The 25,267-nt window shown below is 36.4% G+C and overlaps 1 protein-coding gene across 1 annotated transcript in view; it reads left to right on the forward strand.

Annotated features, from left to right (window-relative positions):
- Nucleotides 1-3,281: 3,281 nt before the first annotated feature.
- Nucleotides 3,282-25,267, forward strand: part of KPNA4 (karyopherin alpha 4 (importin alpha 3)) — a 35,811-nt gene continuing 13,825 nt past the window's right edge. Inside the window, exons 1-12 of the mRNA XM_011989210.1 lie at nucleotides 3,282-3,326; nucleotides 4,209-4,298; nucleotides 4,415-4,444; nucleotides 4,537-4,589; nucleotides 8,562-8,657; nucleotides 9,168-9,253; nucleotides 12,020-12,106; nucleotides 13,945-14,114; nucleotides 14,206-14,250; nucleotides 17,909-18,040; nucleotides 23,619-23,747; nucleotides 25,027-25,131. Coding sequence (XP_011844600.1) covers nucleotides 3,285-3,326; nucleotides 4,209-4,298; nucleotides 4,415-4,444; nucleotides 4,537-4,589; nucleotides 8,562-8,657; nucleotides 9,168-9,253; nucleotides 12,020-12,106; nucleotides 13,945-14,114; nucleotides 14,206-14,250; nucleotides 17,909-18,040; nucleotides 23,619-23,747; nucleotides 25,027-25,131 — 1,065 coding nt within the window. The 5' untranslated portion in view covers nucleotides 3,282-3,284. The remainder of the gene's footprint in view (nucleotides 3,327-4,208; nucleotides 4,299-4,414; nucleotides 4,445-4,536; nucleotides 4,590-8,561; nucleotides 8,658-9,167; nucleotides 9,254-12,019; nucleotides 12,107-13,944; nucleotides 14,115-14,205; nucleotides 14,251-17,908; nucleotides 18,041-23,618; nucleotides 23,748-25,026; nucleotides 25,132-25,267) is intronic.

Below are 25,267 nucleotides of genomic sequence, written 5' to 3' on the forward strand. Positions count from 1 at the left end.
TACTCAGGAGGCTGAGGCAAGAGAATCACTTGAACCTGGAAGGCAGAGGTTGCAATGAACCGAGATCCTTGTACTGTACTCCAGCCTGAGTGACAAAGTGAGACTCTGTCTCAAAAAAAAAAAAAAAAAAAAGAAAGAAAATTTTTCGCAAATCTCTGGATTTAATAAATATGTAATATAATGGGAGAAAATTTTGGGGGGTAAACAAAACATTTATGTAAATGCAGTATGTAGTTGTTTGGGATTTATTTATTAGTTTGCTCTAATGAAAAGAAGTTAAAGCCCATTGTACCTTAATCCTGCTACTTTAGATGAAGTGATTGCTAATAAAAACTTTCCTTAAACTGGAAATACCCCATCCCTCAGAAGTCTATTTATTTGTTGAACAGTCTTAAGTCATGCATCCTACAGATACTATTTTCTGTGCCTGAGACATAGGTCATAGTTTTTCGTTGTTAGAATCGCTTATTGATTTCATATTGTGATATTATGCAAAGTTCATTGTGTTGGTAATAGTACTTTTGCTTTAGTGTGAACGATTGGCTCTCCAATTCACTTGAACTTTGACTTTGAGAAGTGTGGAAAACAATATGGCTTGGTGGTTAAGCGGATTTGTGTGAGACTGTCTGGGTTGTAATCCTAGCCAGCTTTGGACAAGCAATTTAACTTCTCTAAGTCTCAGTTTTCTTATTTTTAAAAAGAAATAAAGGATTATTTTATTCTTACCTCATAAGGCTATAATGATTAAATGAGATAGATGTTAACACTGTAGTATTTAGCTAATTATTTTTACTCATTTTGCAGCCTATTTTATTATTTTAAAGTTGACTCTTGGTGTTTTAAAAATATCTGTACCAAATACAGTTACATGGTATATTAGATATATATATATATCTGCATGTATTAGAATACATACAGATTAGAAAAATATCTGTACCAAATACAGTTACATGGTATATAGAGATAAATAAGGCAGGGAAGAGAAAGAGAAAGAGAGAAAGAGAAAGAGAAAGTACCCAAATGGAGAGTTGGCAGATGGTCAGGAAGGGAAAAGCCTTCCCATAGAGATAAGGGACTGAGCACTGCAGGTAGTAGGGGAAATGCATTCCAAACTGAGGAAATAGCAGCAGCAATAATAATAAGTTAACACACACACTGCTGTGTACCAGGGACAGTTTAAGTACTTTACATATTTTAGCTGATTTAATCCTTAACAGCAGTCCTATGAAGAAGGTGTTTTTACTATCCCAATTTTATAGATAAGGAAACTGAAGTACAAAGAGCTAGTAAGTAGTATGGCTAAAAAAAAATTGAACCCGGGCAGTTTGACTCTGGAGACCATCTTCTGAGAAGTTACTATATAGTGTATTAGTTAAGGCCTTGCAACAAGAGACTTTCCAGTTTGTTCAAGAAATAGCGAAGTTGGTGTGAGTACAGCAGAATGAGATAGGTAGGAGCTAAGATTCAAACGGTGGTATTTGGGGAGGGAATGAGGTGGGAAGATTTGACTGGACATAAGCCATTGTAAAGACTGGGCTTTTAAGTCCAAAGTGGAGCGTGTGAGAGCCTTTGGATATTTTTGAACAGGAAGATCATATGATCTGACTTTTAGAAAATATTTTTTACTGAGTCCTTGGACCTTTCCGTCCTTGAAGTCTATGGGTAGAATTCAGGAGGGCCCCTGAAATTTAGAAGAAATTGTATCTTATATTTTCACTAACTTATAACTGAAACAGTGTTTCCTTCACTTAATGTAGCCAGTTAATCATAGTAATATTAGAATTACCTGTGACTTTGTTACCACCAATAAAAATCACCTCGTTGTTGCATTTATGGTCATCATTACTTTGAAATTATAGTAGTTATTAGACCTACTGCTGAGATCCCATTTAATGTGGTAATAAAGAGGCACTTACACTTTTTTTTAATGTTTACAGCTCTCTTTTTTACATCTGTGTATCAAGGTAGTTTCCTTTGTAACTACATATATAGTGTGTCTGTGTTTAAAAACACTATTTGAGAAGGTGTCCATTGATTATACCAGACTGCCAGAGGAGTCCATGGCACATAAAAATTAAGACTCCTTATGAGTCCTATGAGGATTGCTCTAGTTGCTGTCATTATGATAGACTCTGGAGGAAGATAGAGGGCAAGAGCAGGAGGGCTACATGTTAGGAGACTTTTGCAGTTATCTAGTTGAGAGATAATGGTAAGTTGACCCAGAATAGTAGCAGAGGAGGCAGTGATCTGTGTTTGGATTGTATGTTTTGAAGGTTGAACCAACAGGATTTGCTAACAGATTGAATATGTAATGTAAGAGAAAAAAAGTCAAGGATGGCTCCAAGGTTTTTGGTCTTTGCAGCTGCGAGGATGGAATTGCCATTTGCTGAGATGGCAGGTGGAGTATGTTAAAGATCAGAAGTTCAGTTTTGGATTTAGGTTTGTGATATTTATTAGACATCTAATATGACTTTCTGAATTGTTACCGCTACATAATACACAATCATTAGAAAGAATAAGATGAACCTGTATGTGAAAACAGATTGAACTTATATTGTTTCTGAACATTCAGTTTTGCAGTGAGCACACATCCCTGTAGTAAGTAATTTTAAAAATGAGAAAAATATATTTGAAAATAAAAGAATGGCCACTGTGTGTCATAGAATAATTGTGTGGCCATGAAAAATAATGAAATAGGTCTTTATACACCACCATGGAATATCTCTAAGGTCTATAAACAAAGTAAACCAAAACAAGGTAAAGAACAGGATAGACAGACGTGTGTCAGAATCGTGGTAAATCTAACAGTGTTTCCTATGAGAGAAGGAAATTGTGGGTGAGCAGGAGGGCTCCTTTGGCTTTTTTTTTTTTTGGCTTTTTTTTTTTTTTTTTTAAAGCAGTTGAATTTACTAATCTTGTACATGTGTTATTTTTTGTAATATCATTGGTTCATATGAGGGGTGAGATTATGGGCTCTTTTATTCTTTGTACCTCTGTGTTTTTATAAACCTTATGTTATAGTTTTTAAAATTATGATATAGCCAATATTATAGATCTATTAATAATTTCAAAGAGATTTTTCATGTTTTGCAGTATGAATGGGAAATGAAGATTGAAAATCATTTACATAGTATGATTTTTATTATGAGTAAGATTTGACTTTATATCCATATGGCTAGAAGAAAAGATCAGAGGCGTATATTGAAATGTTAATAGTGGTTTTCTCTGGATAATGGAATTTGAGGTGATTTTAAAAATATTTTCCTTTAATTTTTTTGTAGACTATGAGAAGACAACGAAATGAAGTTGTAGTTGAATTAAGGAAGGTGAGTCTGATTAATATTGGGTACTTCTAAGCATAATTCCAACAACATTAGAGCATTGTATAGAAGATGCCAAATATATATTTTGTTTTTGTGTAAAATGTATAACTTATTTTATAACTAAATTTTATTTACTAAATTTAAACTTTTAAAAATCTCAACTGCTAAGCATTTTTCTTTAGAAAAAGGAGAGGTTTTGACTAAATTTGACAAACTTTTGAAGTTGAAAAGGTACACCTTGTAACTTTATCATTGTGTAAAAACAGATATAAAGAGCTTAAAGTATAAGTCATTGAGATACAGTTATATTAAATAGTTCTGCTATTAACGGGCAGTAGTAAGGCCCTGAAAAGAACTTGTTGCAAACTTCTTCAACTTTTAAGTATTATAGTTGAGATTATATTTATAAATTTGCTCCCAGCATTTTAAGTGAAGTTGAAATGGCCCTTGATTTTTGTAAGACATTGTTGGTTTTTGTCTAACTTTGAACTGCCCAACTTCTGCTTTGACTTTGCTTTTAGGTGATAAAGAGGAGCTCCCAGATCATGTGTAAAATGGTTTAGTACTTTTAAATAAATATTTGTGTTTGGTTCTGGCTTAAACTGTACACTGTATTTTTTAGTCAAACTTTTTGTTTTGTTTGTTTTTACATAGTTCACGGTTCATTAAAAATGTAATATTTGGGAATTGGGACTCAAATTAGTTTTGTGTGAGTGGTTAATTCACAATTTGGTTTAATTTTTTACATTTGAATTTTACTTTTAAAAGGCACTTCATATTTCAGTTTGTAGGCACAGGTTTGCCTGAGCTTTGTATGAAAGTATTCAGGTTTTTTTAACTCAAATTCTTTGTTTGATCTTTTTCTTTTTTTTTTTTTTTTTTAAGAATAAAAGAGATGAACATCTCTTAAAGAGAAGGAATGTACCACATGAAGATATCTGTGAAGACTCTGATATAGATGGTGATTATAGAGTGGTAAGTTATTGTCATTGTTATTCTGGTAAATTAAAAGTACCAGTGAAAGATTTAACATTAATAAAGAATTTTAAGGTGACTTTTTAACTGAGTTTTCTCTTTAACTTTTTTCCCAGCAAAATACCTCTCTAGAAGCTATTGTTCAAGTAAGTTGGATTTTTACTTTCTCTTCATTTGTATTTCTTATCCTCAGCAGCTAATTATTATATATTTACATCATAAATTTTTTTTTTTATAGAATGCTTCAAGTGATAACCAAGGAATTCAGTTAAGTGCAGTTCAAGCTGCTAGGTAAGTTAAATTTTGAAGACATGTTTAGATTTTATAACTTACACAGGGGTTCTGTTTTGAATTTTTACTATGGAGTAGACCCTGTTAATCAAATTTAACTTTGATGACAAACAATAGTAAATAGTAATAGATCAACTAAATTTATTATTTTTTTTAATTCTCTGGTTTAGAGTATTAAAATTGGTGACAGTTTTTTTAACTCACACTTTTTATTTTTAGTTGAAAGTGTGTACACTGAAGCTTTAATGTACATAATGCATGCAGATGCCAGGGAAAGTTGATTTAACAAATTAATGCCGTAGAAATAAAAAGAAAAAAACATTATTTGTAAAGCTTTACCTTTTACTAATGAATAGGTTTAATTTTATAAAGTCAGATTCTTCAGATCCTTACCAGGTATCTAATTCTTCTCACAATCCTCATATTGATCAAACAATAAATCCAGAATTACAATCTTACTATGTCAGTGTACATAGACAAGTAGATGTAGATTAAGATTAATGACGGCTGGGCACAGTGGCTCACGCCTGTAATCCTAGCACTTTGGGAGGCCGAGGCGGGCGGATCATGAGGTCAGGAGTTCGAGACCAGCCTGGCCGATATAGTGAAACCCCATCTCTACTAAAAATACAAAAATTAGCTGAGCGTGGTGGCGGTCACCTGTAATTCCAGATCCTCGGGAGGCCGAGGCAGTAGAATCGCAACTCCATCTCAAAAAAAGAGATTAATAACTGCATACACTCCCAGTGTCTTTCCAGGTAGGAAGTACCAAGTTGTTTGAACATTCTTTTTTTTTTTTTGAGATGGAGTCTTCTCTGTCGCCCAGGCTGGAGTCCAGTGGTGCAATCTCGGCTCACTGCAACCTCTGCCTCCCAGGTTCAAGCAGTTCTCTGCCTCAGCCTCCCAAGTAACTGGGATTACTGGCGCCCGCCACCATGCCCGGCTAATTTTTGTCTTTTTAGTGGAGATAGAGTTTCACCATCTTGACCAGGCTGGTCTTGAACTCCTGACCTCGTGATCCACCCGCCTCAGCCTCCCAAAGTGCTGGGATTACAGGCATGAACCACCGTACCCTGCCTGTTTTGTACATTTCTATTGTGAAACCTGTGCTCTCTCATATTTTAAGGGAAGAGGCAGAAAAATCTATTACTGAGACCTTTGTGTTAATAAATAGGTTGGGGAAGACATGGTTGTATCATAATGCAATTTAGTGGTTGCTTTGTGTATTTATGAATGTAAGAATAACACCCTATGTTGAGTTTATCAGTAGGAAAGAGACAAGTAAGCAATTGATCCTAGTTACAGAATTTGAAAGTGGCAAAAGTTTATAGGTCCATCCAATACCTTATACAGTGCTGCACAAATCTGTTTTATATTTAATAGACTTTTCCAGTATTTGTTTCTCTACCTTAAATAACTTAGAACTGATAGGGAAATTATAAAATTACAGTATTGTATACCAGAGGTAAAAGAACTTCTTAGAGAGGAATTCTTTATGTAGGCAGAAAAATCACAGAACCATTCACTTGTCAAAATAGCAAATTAATGTTTATAGGAAGAATGATTAAGAAATTGATTATGCTCATCGTTGTCAGAGTTGAATACTTGATAGTTTTGGGGCAGTTCTAATCAACATGCAATCTGCAAGAAAATTAAAGCCCAGTGTACTCTAAGAGGTTTTCAGAGTATGATCTGTGAATCACTGGGAGATTCCAAGGCAATTTCATGGGGTATGCAAGAGCAAACTGGTTTTCATAATAATTCTAAGACTTTATTTGCCTTTTTTTCACTGTGTTAACGTTTACACTGGTATTGCAAAGCAACTGTGAGTAAAATTGCAGGTTCCTTAGTACAAATCAAGACAGTGGCATGAAGCTGGTTTTATATTATATTTTGTAAAAATTGTATTATTCACCATTATGTAGAGAATAAAAGCCATTTCTCTTTTAAAATATCCTCAGTGAAGTGTAAAAAAAAAATTTTTTTAATTAAATTTTGACTCTTGATCTCATGAAGCTTTGTTTGAGAAGGTTTAAGACTGGGTTAAGACTCTTTCTAAGTATTTGTTTTTTCGTTTTTCTGTTTTTTTTAATTTCCACTTATGCTAAGCACTGTGCCGTGTGTTGAGGAACTAGCATGTGGTATAATTCTTTCTTTTTAAGAATTTTATAAGCTAATTGGAAAGGCAAAACTGTATTCAAAAAAATAGGGGGCTGGGTGCGGTGGCTTATGCCTGTAATCCCAGCAGTTTGGGAGGCCGAGGCCAGGGGATCAGTTGAGGTCAGGAGTTTGAGACCAGCCTGGCCAGCATGGTGAAACCCCCATCTCTACTAAAAATATAAAAGTTGGCTGGGTGTAGTGTCACATGCCTGTAATCCCAGCTACTTGGGAGGCTGAGGTGGGAGAAGTGCTTGAACCTGGGAAGCAGAGGTTGTAGTGAGCCGAGGTAGCACCACTGCACTCCAGCCTGAGTGACAGACTGAAACCCTGTCTCAAAAAAATAAGTAGTGATAACACCAAATGTAGGGCTATGCTGTATAAATCCTCTTGAAATTCAAAGATGGTATTATGTAAAACACAGAACTTGAACTTTGAATAGAGTTTGAATACATAGAAGACGGGGCATTTCAAGTGAGGGGTTTAGGATAGGTTCAATCTTATTTCGATTGAAATGATGCGACAGACAACTAACCTGTTGTTGAGTTACAGAGAATAAGATTAGTTATAAGATGGAGCCAACTTGTGAAGTAGTTTAAAGCTAGGTCAAGGAGTTTACATTGATAAAGGTGGTAAATAAGCAGCCATCACAAAGTTTATATAGGGACATGATTTGGTTAAGCTTTCATAAACATTGCTTTTATACAGTAATACAGGGTATTCCAGTGGGTGAAGATATGATTAGGCTACACTGAGGACTTATCAGCTAAACCTGTAGTCTCATACATGTGAAAATAGGCAGTAGGTTTTGTTTTTATCTTATAAGCTCCATGAAAGCAGTGATGTGTCTGTCTTTTTTACCTCAGATTCTCTAGCATCTCTCTGGCTGTTTTCCTGTCAGTTGCTGTGCTTATTCCATTTCTCTTTAGTTGCTGAGATGAAAATGTTGTTGGACTTTTATGACTTTTAATTTGGTGTGTAAACTAGAATGAAGAATTAGGGACTAATATCAGCTCTAAACATATTCCAGCAGCCTACCTGCTTTCGTCACTTGACTCTATTGTGACGTAGTGTGAATAATTTTGGATATTTTGGTGACCTCTTAATTCCTTGCTTAGCAAGGTAAATGCTGTGTTGAAGAAATCTGCCCATTTTTTTCTCTGAACTCAAAATTATGTCCAAAAGTAACATTTAAAAAAAAAAAATAGTTTTCTTTTTATAAGTCACAATCAGGGCTTTACTGAGGGAATAATATTATTGTACCATTAAAAGTAGTAAAGTGGCCAGGCTCCGGGGCTCACACTGGTAATCCCAGCACTTTGGGAGGCCAAGACGGGTGGATCACCTGAGGTCAGGAGTTCAAGAGCAGCCTGGCAAACATGATGAAACTCCATCTCTACTAAAAATACAAAAATAGCTGGGTGTGGTGGCGCATGCCTGTAATCCCAGCTACTCGGGAGACTGAGGCAGGAAAATCACTGGAACCCGCGAGGCAGAGCTTTCAGTGAGCCAAGACTGTGCCACTGCACTCCATCCAGCCTGGGCAACAGAGTGAGACTCCATCTCAAAAAAAGGTAGTAAAGTGGTTCATATCTATATTCTTATTTTTTTAATTATTTGTCATCTCTATAAATTTAATTTATATATCATTTTATAAATTTAGAGAAAAGGTTGCATTATATAAATTGTTAATTTCAGAGAAGGCACTTGTACCAGATATTCAGATTTATGTTAATATTTGTCAAATATGAATTTAAATTTAATCATAATATTGTATGTTATTAAGTTTCACAAGGGTGTTTTTATCTCTTACAGGAAGCTTTTGTCCAGTGATCGCAATCCACCAATTGATGACTTAATAAAATCTGGAATATTGCCCATTTTAGTCCATTGTCTTGAAAGAGATGACAAGTGAGTACATTATTATTTTTTTTTAATTTAGAATGTATCCTTTGGAGAAGACAAGACTCTCTAGTAATTAGTTTGATCTTTAAAGAAAAAAGAAAAGGGCTAAGGGATGGAGTTGAAAAGTCAAAGTGAAAAACAGTGCAAGATTTGTTAACACCAAGAGATGAAGGTAGTAGCCAAACAGGAACTTGAGAATGATAAGTTTAACTTTTAAGCCTTAATTGGCAAGAAGTAGTTTGACCAGGTAGGTACTTGAGAGAACTGTTTGGGGAGTAGTATGCAAGTATCTTAAAGAGATTTCTTACTAAAATTAAGGATGCTGGAGAAGGTTGTATGCTTTTTATACTGAAGAGATGTTTGAAACAGTTGTTGAGGGTTAAAAAAATATGCTGGATGGATAGATATCTTTTGAAACAAAATATTTAATGCATTTGAAATGGTAGAGGGAAGAATGGTTAGATATTTGGCCCAATGTAAAAATCCTGCTGTTTAAATATACTTGTTTTTTTGTAGTCCTTCTTTGCAGTTTGAAGCTGCATGGGCTTTGACAAACATTGCATCTGGAACTTCTGAACAAACTCAAGCCGTAGTTCAGTCCAGTAAGTTGGTTATTAACAAACATAATTGCATTTTTTTAAAAGAAGTCAGTAAAATATAGTGATTTTCCCAAGAAACTATGGCAATTTACGTTATAAAATAATAGCTACTACATAGTTATTGAAATAGGTCAACTTAAGTATGTTGCTTTAATCTTCTTATTCTGGTGACTGATGTTTTGTATGTCCAAAAATTCACTTGATTCCTTTCTAAATATGAGAACATTTCCTAATTATAGTAGCAGATTAAATTATTATTGTTACACTTTATTTATAGGACATCAGTAGAAATAAAGGAGTTTTTCCTGTTGCCACATTGCCTCTCAGCCTCTCTTTTTTTGTTTTTGTTTTTTTTGTTGTTGTTTTTCTTTTTCAGACAAGATCTTACTCTTTTGCCCAGGCTGGAATACAGTGGCACAATCTCGGCTCACTGTAGCCTTGGCCTCCCAGGCTCAAGAGACCGTTCTGCATCAGTCCACCAAGTGGCTGGGACTACAGGCATGTGCCACTGTGCCTAACTAATTTTTGTGTTTTTTTGGTAGAGACAGGGTTTCGCCATGTTGCCCAGGCTGGTCTCTAACTCTGGGCTCAAGTGATCAACCTACATTGGCCTCCCAGAATGCTGGGATTATAGGCATGAGCCCCTACACCCGGCCTCAGCCTCTCTCAATGAGATTTTTATCTTTTTTTTTTCTGAGACGGAGTCTCGCTCTGTCGCCCAGGCTAGAGTGCAGTGGTGTGATCTCGGCTCACTGCAAGCTCCGCCTCCCAGGTTCATGCCATTCTCCTACCTCAGTCTCCCGAGTAGCTGGGACTACAGGTGCCCGCCACCACGCCCAGCTAGTTTTTTGTATTTTTAGTAGAGACGGGGTTTCACCGTGTTAGCCAGGATGGTCTCAATCTCCTGACCTCATGATCCACCCGCCTCAGCCTCCTAAAGTGCTGGGATTACAGGTGTGAGCCACCACGCCTGGCCATATCATATATTTTAAAGAAATCTTCTATAAAGTAGTCCTAGTTGAAAGAATGGCTTGAATATTTTTTTCATTGTTACTATAATAGGGTTGCTTTTTTTTGTTTCAAGAGATGTAAGTGGAAAATTACTATTGGAAGTAAAACCCCGAGTGTATTGTCTTCATGAATACTATTTGGTTCTTCTACCAAACACAAAAAATAAATAATTTTGAAGAAGATACTTTTAAAATCCTCTTTAAATGTGTAAGCAGCATACTTCTCTGAGCTTATTAAAAATGTAAGCACTAATTTGTACATTTTGAAGGGGAACAAAGATGTTATCTAAATAATCATTTTATTGTAGACACTTGTAATATTACTTAGAAAAGATAATTACCTCACATCCTATTAAAACTGGTTTAGTTTTGGGTTCAGGTGGTTTTTATTGTGGTTTTTTGGTTTTGTATAGCTATTAGGTAAATTTTATGATTTTGTAACAATGTTTTATTCCCTCTCACACTTTTTCCATTCCGTTATGTATGTTCTCTAAAGATTAGAAAAAGACTTAGAATTTTTTTTGACCTTGCTAGTCTGCTTTAATATACCAAAAATAATAAATAAATGAGGTTGGGCGTGGTGGCTCATGCCAGTAATTCCAGCACTTAGGGAGGCTGAAGCAGGCAGATCACTGGAGCCCAGGAGCTAGAGACCAGCCTGGACAACATGGTAAAACCCCATCTCTACAAAATGCAGGAAAAAAAAATTAGCCGGGCTTGGTGGCATGCACCTATAGTCCCAACAACCCAGGAGCCTGAGGTAGGAGGATCAGTTAAGCCAGGGGAGGTCAAGGCTGCAGTGACCTGTGGTGGCACCACTGAACTCCAGTCTGGGCAACAGAGTGAGGCACTGCTTCAAAAACAAACCCATAAGTGAATTACTTTTTATTACAAGCATGATTGAGCTACATATACTTAAATAGTGCTTTTTAAAGTAATATCAGAAGGAAAGAAGAATCGTTTGTTCAGTGCAGTATTTTGTTCGGATACAGACGTATCTCTGTTTCCCATCCAGTTGAGTAACAGAATCACTTTCTGATTCAGAAGATCTCACATGGCCCAAGAATCACTAGCCTGTCTTAAAGACCCACATGTGTTAACATAAATTTGTGTTCAAAAGTTACTTCAGGCTGGGTGCAATGGCTCATGTCTGTAATCCCAGCACTTTGGGAGGCCAAGGCAGGCACATCATTTGAAGTGTCATGAGTTTGAGACTAGCCTGGCCAATATGGTGAAACCCTGTCTCTACTAAAAATACAAAAATTAGCCAGGTGTGGTGGCTCACACCTACAGTCCTAGCTACTTGGGAGGGTGAGGCAGTAGAATCACTGAAGCCTGGGAGGCAGAGGTTGCAGTGAGCCAAGATTCCACCTCTGCCTTCCAGTCTGGATGACAGAGCGAGACTCCGTCTAAAAAAAAAAAAAAAAGTTACTTCAATAATGTACTTTTTTTTTTTCAAATTAGAGATAATACTTAATCTATAAGGAATTAATCTTGAAATTAATTCCAGGTTTAATTGTCAATGAAATTTCACAAGCCTAATTTAACATTTGTCTGTGTAACTCATTTTGATACTGAGTAAATAGTTGCTGGTCGAAATTCTTCCAATAATGCTATTCCAATAAAATTCATTTAATGAGGCTATATTTTAAATATAGTTTTATAGATTCCCTTTTTTTTTGAAGTGTCAGCAAAAAAATACTGATTTTTGGTTTATGGTATCTTGAACCTTAAGTATTGTTATTTTTTCCTGCATCAGATGCTGTGCCACTTTTCCTGAGGCTTCTCCATTCACCCCATCAGAATGTCTGTGAGCAAGCAGTGTGGGCATTGGGAAACATCATAGGTTTGTATAAAACTTGTGATACAATACTAGTCCAAAAATTGTTCTCATATACTAAGTAATAAAAATAGCTACTAATAATCCAAAAGGGAAAACAGCTTGCCTTCAGTACTAGTTTTTGTGAAATAGCTTACAGAAATTTGAACTGTATTACTGTAAAAGCATAAACTCATAGTAAATTTTTGTTGCTTAAGATACCATTTTTTTTGGTATATAGTGAGCTCTTAATTTTTTGAATAATTATGCAAGATGTATACAATTTAGACCTCCTGTCTCATGCTAGGATCCATTTTTTCTTCCCCTAATGCCCACGTCGATCAGTGGGGTCCATTTTTATTTCTCAGCTTTCTCCATCAAAGAAAGTAACAAGAAAGAAGGAGGCAAAACTTAAACCAATAATTTTTCTCCATAATGACAGTTCTGAGAAGAGTCTAAAATGAAATTTTTCTCTCTTGCAGACTTTAGCACATTAGAATTTAGTAAGGTATAAAATATAGTAATATTGTTTCCTGTCACCATGAATCAACATGAGATAACCATGGCCTTTTGACAGTCTAGTTAACTATTTAACACCATGATTACCATAACTTTCAGGTTCTGTCTAATAAATAATTGTAAGGAAAATAAAGACAATTCTGATATTTCAAGAATTTATTTTTTTAACTAGAGCCTAAACTCAAAAATTCAAAGAACTATTCTCCAGTAAAGGATGTGAAAAATCTGAATCGTATTGTGCCCCAGTATAGCTCAGAGACCTAACTATTATGCGTGAGGGTTGAGGTACTGTTTGTAGGGGTCTTGCTAATCTAGTAAAGGAGAATGATTCTAAAGATTATTTTTGCCAAATTCTTTATTCTTGCATGGAAATAATCATTGTTACTTTGATATGCCACCTCTTTATTGCCCTTACACAGGGCTAACATGGAAGTAAGGAGTGGCTATGAGTTTTTAAAGGAGAATTTCCCTGTAAACCATTCTCGACATTGGGTTTATACTATTAGGAATGCTATTGTTTCTATATCCAGAGTCCCTCACTCTTGCTTTTATACCAAATGTTAGATTTAGAGCTATTATACAGCATCTTGATCTTTCATTTTTTATTCCAATCACATTCTGTAATTAACACAAATATATGGATGCAAAAAGAACAAACATTTTATTTCCAAATATTATAGTGCAAGCGAAGGTGTTTTCACTTATGGTAACCTTTTAACATGGCTTCATATATTAGAAACTGCAGTGATGCTTTAGATACAGAAATTAAACTTGTCAGTTCTCTGCAGCAGTTGTTCTCAAACCTTAGCATGCAATCAGAACTACATGGGGTGCTTGTTAAAACACAGAATTCCAGACCCATAGAGTTTCTGCTTCAGGAGGCCTGAGCTAGAGCCCAGTAATCATATTGAGAACCACTGTTCTAGCACTGGTTCACCCTTTTTTTCTGACATAGTTTTCTAAGTGTATAGAGTAATTTATAGTTCTTAACCTTGATGCTCTGATACTGGATCGTAAGTACAAATTCAACAAATGTTTTCTTGATACATCTTTTTTATCACATGAAAGTTTGTTAAACCGAGAGTAATATTGAGAGAGAAGTTAAAAGCAGCAGTTTAATTAAGTGAGCAGCAAAATGCTGAAGATGGGAATAATGTGCAAAAGAATACCGTATCACCTCATGTTGCCTCTCTTGGCTCAGAAATCTTGAATGGGAGCCTGCTTATTGTCTAAAACTGAACAGTGTATCTGGTTAAAATACATGAAGCAGCGTATTCCCAGTGCTTTGTGTTTTCTGAAAATGCTTACTGTCAATGTTTTATTGAGTTAATCCTTTTTTTCTACAGGTGATGGGCCCCAGTGTAGAGATTATGTCATAAGTCTTGGAGTTGTGAAACCTTTACTTTCCTTCATAAGTCCATCTATTCCTATAACATTCTTAAGAAATGTTACTTGGGTTATGGTCAACTTATGTCGCCACAAAGACCCACCACCACCAATGGAAACCATTCAGGAGGTAAACACTTAAAAAAAAATTAAAAGAGATACCATTATATATGTGTTTTTTATCTGTGTATGTTTTTAAATCTACATATTTCTCTCCTCAGATTCTTCCAGCCCTTTGTGTTTTAATTCATCACACAGACGTAAATGTGAGTAAATGTGTCCCATTATATATTTATGTATATATGTATTTCTAGGGCTTCCCCTGTGACATAGGGGAGAAATACTGTACTAACACATTGTGTCAGCATACTGTCAGATTTTCCCATATCACGAAATATAATACCAGTTAAGAAATCAAGCATAACTGTTATTTTGGTGTGGGCAATAATGTATGTATATATATATATTAGTGTTGTAAAAACTGACATTAAAAGTTTTTAAAGTTGCCAGTTAGTAGTGATTTCTCTTACTAAGATCATGTCTTTGATTGTTCATGTGCTTTTTATAAAGGAAGCTCATTTTGACAGTTTGGCCAATGAATGCACACACAGATAGTGCTATTTTTGTTTTTTGAAAGATGAAAAAGGAAAATGTTTGTGCATGGATTTGTATTCATATACACATACCAAACCATGCACATCAATTGCCCTTTAATTCCATTTTTTATTCTATTTCTCAGTTACAGTGACTGGCAGTGGCTTCATTTATCAAGATAACTCTTGATTATTCAAACAGCAAGGAAAAAAAAATCAGTGCAGGCAAGATTTTAAACATAGCAAATATATTTTGCTTATTTTTACTAACACAGATGGCAGAGGAAAAAGCAACTCAGGGAGTATGAATGAGGTGGAAAACTGCCCTGAGTGCTTGTAAAAGCCAGACCAGCCTTTGGTGTGTTAGAGAAACCAGGAATATACTGGGTAAGGGAAGACACATGAATGAAATGTTTAGCAACAATCAGGAACTCATGTGGTTCTTTAAAAACAGTTTGGCATGGTGACCAGTGTTGGACAAGCTGCTTCATTTCTTTACAATTTAAAGGCCTGTACCTTTTGGCCAGAATTTAATTTGTCTGGAACAAATTAAAATTAGAATTTTACTGTATCAAACAGTTACATAATATTTTGCTTTGAAAGATTTACAAGAGGCCAGGTGTGGTGGCTTATGCCTATAGTCCCAGCACTTTAGGAGGCTGAGGCAGGAGGATCACTTGAGTGCAGAAGTTCGAGACCAGACTGGGCCACATGATGAAACCCCGTCTCTATAAAAAATACAAAAAAATTAGCCAGGCATAGTGTTGTGCACCTGTAGTCTCAGCTACTCGGTGGCTGAAGCCAGAGGATCTCCTGAGCTTGGGAAGTCAAGGCTGCAGTGAGCTGTGATCATGTCACTGTACTGCAGCCTGGGTGACAGAGCAAGACCCTGTCGAGAGAGAGAGAGGGAGAGAGAGAGAGATTAACTTCAAAGTTTATACCTCTACTGGAAAACAGAACATCTTGGTTGACTTTATTTAGAGATGTATTGTGTTCTTTCCACCTATTTCCTCCAATCTAGATGAGATTGTGACTCTTATTTTCTTGCCTTTGATGTTTCTTGAAGAATTTCTCAAGTCTGTTTGCATCATTCTTTTTAGTAACATGATTAACAAATAATATTGCTTACTAAATAATGTTTTAGAAGTTTGATTTGAATTTTGATTTTGATCTGAGCATATTAGTGACATGTCCTTTAAAAACATGTATCTAGCTTTTATATACAGTTATGAGCAAGTAACTTGAAATTTTTGGCCTATGTCAACAAATTTTAGCATATGTTGATATTCCAGAAAAGAAACTCAGTTACGTTTGCAAATTGAAATTTAGGTTTTTTCACATACGTTAATACCACTCTTTCTGGGTGAACTCTTTTTTTTTTTTTTCTTTTTGAGATGGAGTCTCGCACTGTCACCCAGGCTGGAGTACAGAGACATGATCTCCACTCACTACAACCTCCACCTCCTGGGTTCCAGCGATTCTCTTGCCTCAGCCTCCAGAGTAGCTGGGATTACAGATGCCCGCCACCACACCTGGCTAATTTTTTTGTATTTTTTAGTAGAGACAGGGTTTCAGTATGTTGGCCAGGCTAGTCTTGAACTCCTGACCTCGTGATCCACCTGCCTCGGCCCCCCAAAGTGCTGGGATTACAGGCGTGAGCCACCACGCCCGGCCTGTGCAAACTCTTTTGTTTGATATCTTCTTTTTACATTAGAAATATCTTTAGCGCTTTCTTGAATTTCCTAAGAAACAATGGCAAAGCGCTATTTTCTCCTTTTAGGAGTTTTTGGGTGTCTTTTTTTTTTTTTTAATGTTTTTTTATTTTTTTATTTTCTCTTGAGTGTCTTAAACATAACATTAGTTTACAGTTTTACTATTTTTTTAAAGTCGGAGTCTTAAAAAACAAGAAAATAAAATGCCGAATTGTTTGTGTTTTTCATAGAGACGGGGTTTCACCGTGTTGCCCAGGCTGGTGTCAAACTCCTGGGCTCAAGCAGTCCACCGCCTTGGTCTCCCAAAGTGCTAGGATTTCAGGCGTGAGCCACCAATCCCTGCCTGGTTTACAGTTTTAAAGATTGTATACTTCTCCAGCTTGTCTTGACACAGAGTTCATAATCTAGAAAGGCTTTGGAAGTAGTTTTAGGCACAATTATTATTCCCGTGTCTTTGTCAATAACTTGTGTATTTATTTGCAGCAGTTACAGTTGTTTGTCATACTGCCCTTTGGTCATAACTTCTAATTAGGACTTAACGTACTAGGAAAGATCAAACAATGGCCCGTTGTACTTAAAGATATAATCATTAAAAAAATAGTAGGCTATTTAGTAGAAGTTGATTACACAGATTTTTTTTTTTTTTTTTCCGTAAGTAGCAGCTGTAGTGAAGTACGTATTTTTTGTTTTAATTACAGATCTCATCTCACAGATTGACCTATGATTAATGTCTTGCAGCTGTAGGGGACTTCCACTATTTAAGAAGTTGCTGGCCGGGCGCGGTGGCTTACGCCTGTAATCCCAGCACTTTGGGAGGCCAAGGCGGGCGGATCACAAGGTCAGGAGACTATCCTGGCTAACACGGTGAAACCCCGTCTCTACTAAAAAATGCCAAAACTTAGCGGGGTGTGGTGGCGTGTGCCTGTAGTCCCAGCTACTCAGGAGGCTGAGGCAGGAGAATGGCATGAACCCAGGAGGCAGAGCTTGCAGTGAGTCGAGATCACACCACTGCACTCCAGCCTGGGCGACAGAGCAAGACTCCATCTCAAAAAAAAAAAAAAAGTTGCCTCCAGTTCTATAAGGCAAAACAAACTGGTTGGAAAAGATTTAACTATTATATTATAATACTGTAATACGAATGCTTGGGTTATTGGCTTTAGGCATATCTACATGGTACTTATGATACTAGAGAACTCCTTGAATATATTCATCTAGCCCAGATGTTTTGAGCAACTGTGCATATTGGAGACATGTAGTCTTTCCAGCTTTATACATGAGCCACAATGTTTTTGGACCTATTATCCCTCAGCCTTTGGGAAAGAGAATGTCTTTTTCTCCTGTTTTATGAGCTGTGTAGTGTGCATGTGTATCTTAGTGAACTAAGATTGGATACTAATCTGGGATCGGAATCCTGAATATGGCTAAAAGATGTTCATCTTAGTACAGACATTTATAGATGATGACGTTTAATACAATAGCGATCAGATTCAAATGAATTGAACTGAGAGAAGAAAGAAAGGAAGAAGGTAGTTGAACAATCTTAGAATCATTGTTTGGTCAAGAATTACTAAAATGAGAAAATATTTAAAAGTTGATTGAATTTTTATTTTATTCACTAGATATTGGTAGATACAGTCTGGGCCCTCTCTTACCTTACTGATGCTGGCAATGAACAAATACAGATGGTAATAGACTCTGGAATAGTTCCTCATTTGGTTCCTCTGCTCAGCCACCAGGAAGTTAAAGTTCAGGTAAGTTTGTTCTTAGTAAAATTATAAGTGTTTCTTACCACTAATTGCTTTAAGCATGGCATTCAAAGATGGACAGTTTCAGTAGTTTAAAATATATCCTTAGCATAACAACAAATCTGTGATGGAAAGAGGAAAATAAATAATAAGCAAGAAGAGTCCATTGTAGATTACTAATTTCTTTTTTTGAGATGGGGTCTCACTGTCACCCAGGCTGAAGTGAGGTGGTGTGATCTCAGCTCATTACAACCTCCACTTCCCAGGTTCAAGCCATTCTCCCACCTCAGCCTCTTGAGTGGTTGGGATCACAGGCACACACCATCGTGCCTAGCTAATTTTTTTCTATTTTTGATAGAGTCAGGGTTTTGCCATGTTGGCCAGGCTGTTCTTGAACTCCTGGCCTCAAATGATCCTCCGACCCCAGCCTCCCAAAGTGCTGAGATTACAGGTGTGAACCACCGTGCCTGGCCGGATTACTTATTTTTAATGTAGACCAGGGAAGTTCATTATAGCAACATGCATGGCATCTGAAACAAGTATTGACAGACACTTAATTTTGCCTACTCTTCCTCTTTTTGTTCTTCCGTCACTTCCCTACTTTTACCTTTGTCCTCCTTGCCAGGCATCCTTTTTTACTCACCTGGCAAGTTTAGTTAACTCTTAACTTCATTGATGCTGAAATAAGGGCACTGTACTGAAATGTGCTGTTTAGGGGCTTTCTAAATTGTTCCTTTTCACTTATTTAAATTTATTTTTTATTGTTTAAATTCTTTCACATAATAGTTATCCCAAAGAACTTGCATCTAGAAAGAGCCAAAAACAGTATGAGAAGTTCTCAGAGATATAAGCAGTAGCTGTCAAGCCACAGTTGTAATGGAGGAGATGCAGCAAGCTCCTCTTACCTTTCTGAAGTAAATAGTATATTTTAATCTGCTAATGGCTTAGAATCTGTAAAGTACAATGATCGCATAAGAAAAACTGTTAGTCTGTAGCCTAAGTCATTATGCCTGAACATCAAATGCAAATGTGTGGAGCTTAAAGAATATGTTTTTAATTTCTCTTGTTCAACCCGTGGAGATTCTGTTTCAGAAAATATTTCTTAGAAACTTGAACTTTAAAATGCTCTTCAGGCGATACTGATACATAGATAGAGACCCAGTACCTTAAAATAAAAGCACTTTAAAGAAAGAACACTTAGCTAAATACAGAAAGAATTAATATAATAATTTGGCCCGACATGGTGGCTCTTGCCTGAAATCCCAGCACTTTGGGAGGCCGAGGTGGGCAGATTACAAGGTCAGGAGATTGAGAGCATCCTGGACAACATGGTGGAACCCTGTCTCTACTAAAATACACCACCACCACCAACAACAAAATTAGCCAGCATGGTGGCATGCGCGTGTAGACCTAGCTACTCACGGGGCTGAGGCAGGGAAATCGCTTGAAACCAGGAGGCAGAGGTTGTAGTGAGCTGAGATCACACCACTACACTCCTGCCTGGCAACCGAGCAAGACTCCATCTCAAAAAAAAAAAAAAAAGAAAAGAATTTGTCATTTAAGGGTATTTATGACTTATCTTAAATATTCTGGCCATATGTTTGTTCTTAAGTTTGTATTTATTTTGTGTGGTACTTATGTCTTGGTACAGAATTTTGGTTTGTATTTTGTTTTTTGTTTTTCCAGAATGTATCTTCAGTTTTCCTAATGGACTTCATTAAGAATCTATAGGGCTTGGAATTTACCTTTAGCCAGTGCTCAAGGAAAGTTGAAATTCTCTACTCTACTTGACACCTTATAGAGATTTTCTTATACTTTTTAACTTTCATGCCATAATATCATAAAATAAAATAGTGTAGTGGAACCCCATGTAGCTTTTTTCTCTGTATCTCCTCCAAATTTATTTTGATACAAATTCCAGATATCATTTTACGCAGCTTGCAGCTCTAAAATTTAAGCCTATTTTTTAGCATAACCACAATACCACCTGTAGACTTTTTAAAACCTTAGTGTTAAATATTCAGTCAGTATCTGGATTTTATTTACTGCTTCATTATTTTTTCACAATTTTACTAAATCAGTATCCAGACAAAGACCATACAGTGCTGCATCTACTGGCTATATATTTTAAGCCTCTTTTACTGTGCAACTTTCTTTTCCTTTCTTTTATCTTTCCTCTTTTCCATTTATTTGTTAAAGAAGCTGGATTACTACAAAACATTTTTGGAAGACATTAAAGAAGACCTAAATAAATGGAAAGACATTCATGTTCATGGATTGTCTGATATTATTAGGATGACCATGCTTCCCAAGTTTGTCTACAGATTAAACGCAATCCCTCTTAAAATCCCATGTGCTTTTGGTTTTTGACAGAATTTTACAAAGGGGGATCTTAAAATCCGTATGGAAATATAAGGGTCCTAGAAATAGCCAGATGATCTTGAAGAAGAACAAAGTTTGAGGACTTCTCATTTTCAAAACACTACAAAGCTACAGTAAATAAAATTTTGTGATACTGGCATAAATATAGATATGCAGATCAGTGAGATAGAATCAAGAGTTCAGAAATATACATTTTATGATTAGTTGATTTACTTTTTTTTTTTTTTGGTGAGACAGAGCCTTGCTCTGTTGCCCAGGCTGGAGTGCAATGGCACGATCTCGGCTCATTACAGCCTCCGCCTCCCAGGTTCAAGCAATTCTCCTGCCTCAGCCTCCCAAGTAACCGGGATTACAGGTGCCTGCCACCACACCCGGCTGATTTTTTGTATTTTTAGTAGAGACGGGGTTTCATCGTGTTGGCCAGGCTGGTCTCGAACTCCTGACTCAGGTGATCTACCCACCTCGGCCTCCCAAAGTGCTGGCAGTACAGGCGTGAGCCACCTTGCCCGGCCGGTTGATTTTCAGTAAGGATACCAAGCCAATTCATTGGGGAAAGAATAACCTTTTCAACAAATGGGGAAGAACGACTGGATATCGACAAGTAAAATAATGAAGTTGGACCCCTACTTCATACTATATGCAAAAACTGAGAATAGATCAAACACCTGAACATAAAATCTAAAAATGTAAACCTCTTAGAAGAAAAATACAGGCATAAATTTTTGTGACCGTAGATGAGACAGTGGCTTCTAAGATACGACACCACAAGCAACCAAAGAAAAAGAATTGATAAGTCAGGCTTCACAAAACTTAAAAACGTGTGTGTGCTTCAAAGAACACCATCAAGAAAGTGAGAAGACAACACATAGAATGGAAGAGAATAGGTATTAGAAAATTATGTATTGGCAAAGGGATTTACATCTAAAATATTTAATATATTAAGAACTGTTACTACTCAAAAATAGACAACTCAGTTTTTAACTGGGCAAAATATTTGAGTAAACAGGCTTCTAAAGAAGATATAACAAATGGTCAGTAAGCACATGAAAAGAAGCTCAACATCATTAGTCATTAAGGAAATACAAATTAAAGCCACAGTGAGATACTACTTCACACCTACCAGGATGTAAGCTATAGTTAGGAAGACAATAACAAACTTTTGGTGAGGGTGTAAGAAACTAGAATTCGTATATACTGCTGTTGAGAATATAAAATGGTACAGCTGCTTTGGAATATAGTTTTGGCAGTGCCTGAAAAAGTTAAACATAAGGTTACAATATGAACTGACTATTAATTACTCTTAGGTAGATACCCAAGAGAAATGAAAATGCATATCCACACAAAAATTTGTACACAAGCATTCACAGCAGTGTTATTTATAATAGCTAAAAAATGAAAAAAATTTGAATGTCTGTCAGCCAGTGAATGGTTAAATAAAATATGATACATTCACACAGTGAAATATTATTTGGTCATGAAAAGGAACGAAGTACTGATGCATGCTGTAACATGACCTTTTACAACATTATGTGAAATGAAAGAAGCTAGACACAAAAGGCCAAATACGTTTTGATTTTGTTAATATGAAGTGCCCAAGATAGCCAAAATCTTAAAGACAGGCATACTGTCTTCCAGGGGCCTAGGGATGAAGGCAGTGTGGGAGTGACTACTAATGGATACAGGTGTTCTTTTGGGGGTGATCAAAAAGTGTTCTGGAATTAGATACTTGTAATAGTTACACAACTCTGAATATATTAACTACTGAATTGTACACTTTGAAAGGGTAAATTTTATGTTACATGAATTATATCTCAATTTTTTCCAAAACTTGGATCATTTGTCATGTAGAAAGGAAAATTAGAGTAAAAAGCTTTACTTAACGGGAAATGACCTCATGCAACCACAGAAAAATAATCGATAATTCAAATTCATACCATAGTGAAATCTCATATTAAGCAGGTGTCTGCTTTCCTTCAGAAAAGCACTATGTTTTTTGTCTTTTTGTGTTTGACAGGGTCTTACTCTGTTCTCCAGGCTGGAGTACAGTGGTGTGATCACAGCTCACTTCAGCCTGGACCTCCCAGGCTCAAGCAATCCTCCCACCTCAGTCTCCCGAGTAGCTGGGACTACAGGCTCGTGCCACCACACCCAGCTAATTTTTTGTAGAGACAGAGTTTTGTCATGTTGCTTAGCCTGGTGTCAAACTCCTGGGCTTAAGTGTTCCACCCACCTCAGCCTTCCAAAGTGCTATAATTACAGGCGTGAGCCACTACACCTAGCTGTTTTTATTTTTTCAACACTAAATCTAAAGTTGTCTTCTTTTTTTATGGCACTGTCTAAAATTACCCTTCTTAATTGTTTATTGACTCCTCTCTTACAATAATATAAGCTCTGTAAGAGCTGGAACATGTATCTATCTTCACATCTCTGTTGCTCCATCAGTGCCTGACAGTAAGTGCTCAAAAACAATAGGTTTGTTGGAGCAGGGTGCAGTGGCTCAGGCCTGTGATCCCAGTACTTTGGGAGGCCAAAGCAGGCGGATCACCCAAAGTCTGGAGTTCGAGACCAGCCTGGCCAACGTGGCAAACCCCCATCTCTCCTAAAAATAAATTACAAAATTAGCCAGGCGTGGTGGCATGTGCCTGTAATCCCAGCTGCTTGGCAGGCTGAGTCAGGAGAATCGCTTGAACCTGGGAGGTAGAGGTTGCAGTGAGCCAAGATCGAGCCACTGCACTCCAGCCTGGGCGACAGAGTGAGACTCCGTCTCAAAAAAAAATAAGTTTGTTGGAAGAAATAATGAGTGAATGGATGCATTTATCTTTTATAAGGTGCCTAACAAGCCTTTTAATAAGGAGTGTTTCAGCTGGGCACAATAGCCCATGCCTATAATCCCAGCACTTTCGGAGGCTGAGGCAGGCAGATCCCTTGAGCCTAGGACTTCAAGACCAGCCTGGGCAACATGGTGAAACTCTGTGTCTACAAAAAATACAAAAATTAGCCAGGCAGGGTCATGCTCTGCTGTAGTCCCAGCTACTCTGGAGGCTAGAGTGGAAGGATCGCTTGAGCCTGAGAGGCAGAGGTTACAGTGAGCTGAGATTGCACCACTGCACTCCACCCTGGGGACAGAGCAAGACCTTGTCTCAAAAAAAAAAAAAAAAAAGAAAGTATTTCACATAGAACATCATCTCATTGTGCATTTCAGACTGCTGCACTTAGAGCTGTGGGCAACATTGTTACTGGAACTGATGAGCAAACACAAGTAGTTTTGAACTGTGATGCTCTTTCACACTTCCCAGCACTCCTGACACATCCCAAAGAGAAAATTAATAAAGTAAGTACTATTAAATACTACTTAATAAATTGCACTTAAAATGTCAGCAGTTTTTATTTGTAAAATTAGAGTCTTAGAAATGTCTGTAATATTGATTCTTAATACAAGCTGTCATTTAGACATCAAGAGAAAATAAAAATTTTATTCTATAACAAGCATTAATAAATTATTTTTTGATATATAAGACCAATTATGAAAAGTGGTATTTTGGCTCTCTCGGAAATGATGAAATAGAGATAATTGGGTGTTGAATGTTGTATGACTGGAAATTTTTAATATGTATGTTACGTAATTCTTATAAGTTTAGTGTTTTATAGGTACTTAATAGAGTATAGTGTGTATGCATGCGTGTGTGCTTGTGGTGGCTATGGAAAGGGGGCACTGACTGGTGATGCTGATATTGGAGTGCATCTGAGGCCGTTGTAGAAATAACATGGGTTGTTGATTACAACATTGCCAGTGATTATAACCCAAGAACAGCTCACCTAACTAGCCCGGCACCCTAAAATCTCTAACAGGTTCATTAAAATGGTCCTGTGATCTGATCCAAAAGAGCCTAGTATACATTAGCTAATACTAATTTTTTTAGAGTAAAACTTACTAGTTATCTGTGATTATAACGCTTAAGGCCACCATTATCTTGTCAGAAGTAGCACCAACTGTGATGTAAAGGGTAACATAAAAAGATTATTAAGATAGACCAATAAAGCAATCAAACATCTGGTTCTACTTTTCCTTGAGAGAAATGATGCAGTGAATGACTATTACAAATAAGTATACTAAAACAATGTACTATTTTGTTTTTTATGTCTCCATTATTGTGGATAATTGATATTTATCTACTTCAGCTAACATTCTTCATCAGAATAGAATGGAGAATAAAGCACATTATGTGAGGGAAGGGCACTGAATCTTATTTATAGCTGTTTTAGGATTTGTATTATACTCATTCATATTTGCTCATTCATTATTTCATATTTGCTCACTCAAATTTCTTCAGCCAAGCTTCTTTTGAGTCACACTATTTGGGAGCATTGTTTTCAAGAATTCTTCAGAATTCTTGAAATTAGTTCATTGTGATTTGAATTAGGTCCATTAGCTATTTGTCCAAAGAAAATATGGAAAGGGGGTGTAAGGGAATTGAGATTCCTGATATTTTTATTATGGAGCTCATTTCACAATAAAATCATTGGGACAGTGTAGTGAATTTTTTTTTTTCTTAGTTCATATGCACATTTTATTTTTTAATGAGAAATATTCAAATGCTCTTGTTTTACAGGAAGCAGTGTGGTTCCTCTCCAACATCACTGCAGGAAATCAGCAGCAGGTACAAGCAGTAATTGATGCCAATCTTGTACCAATGATAATACACCTTTTGGATAAGGTAAGAAAATCATGTTGTATGTATCGTGTATCTGATGTAAGGGGAAGGGGATTTAAATCTAAGACATTATGTGAATTTATACTTTTCTGTTTAATTAGAAGCTATACAGTGGCATGAATACAGTAAAGTAATATTA

The sequence above is a fragment of the Mandrillus leucophaeus genome, unplaced genomic scaffold, assembly GCF_000951045.1.
Source record: "Mandrillus leucophaeus isolate KB7577 unplaced genomic scaffold, Mleu.le_1.0 Scaffold1094, whole genome shotgun sequence".
Lineage (NCBI taxonomy): Eukaryota > Metazoa > Chordata > Mammalia > Primates > Cercopithecidae > Mandrillus > Mandrillus leucophaeus.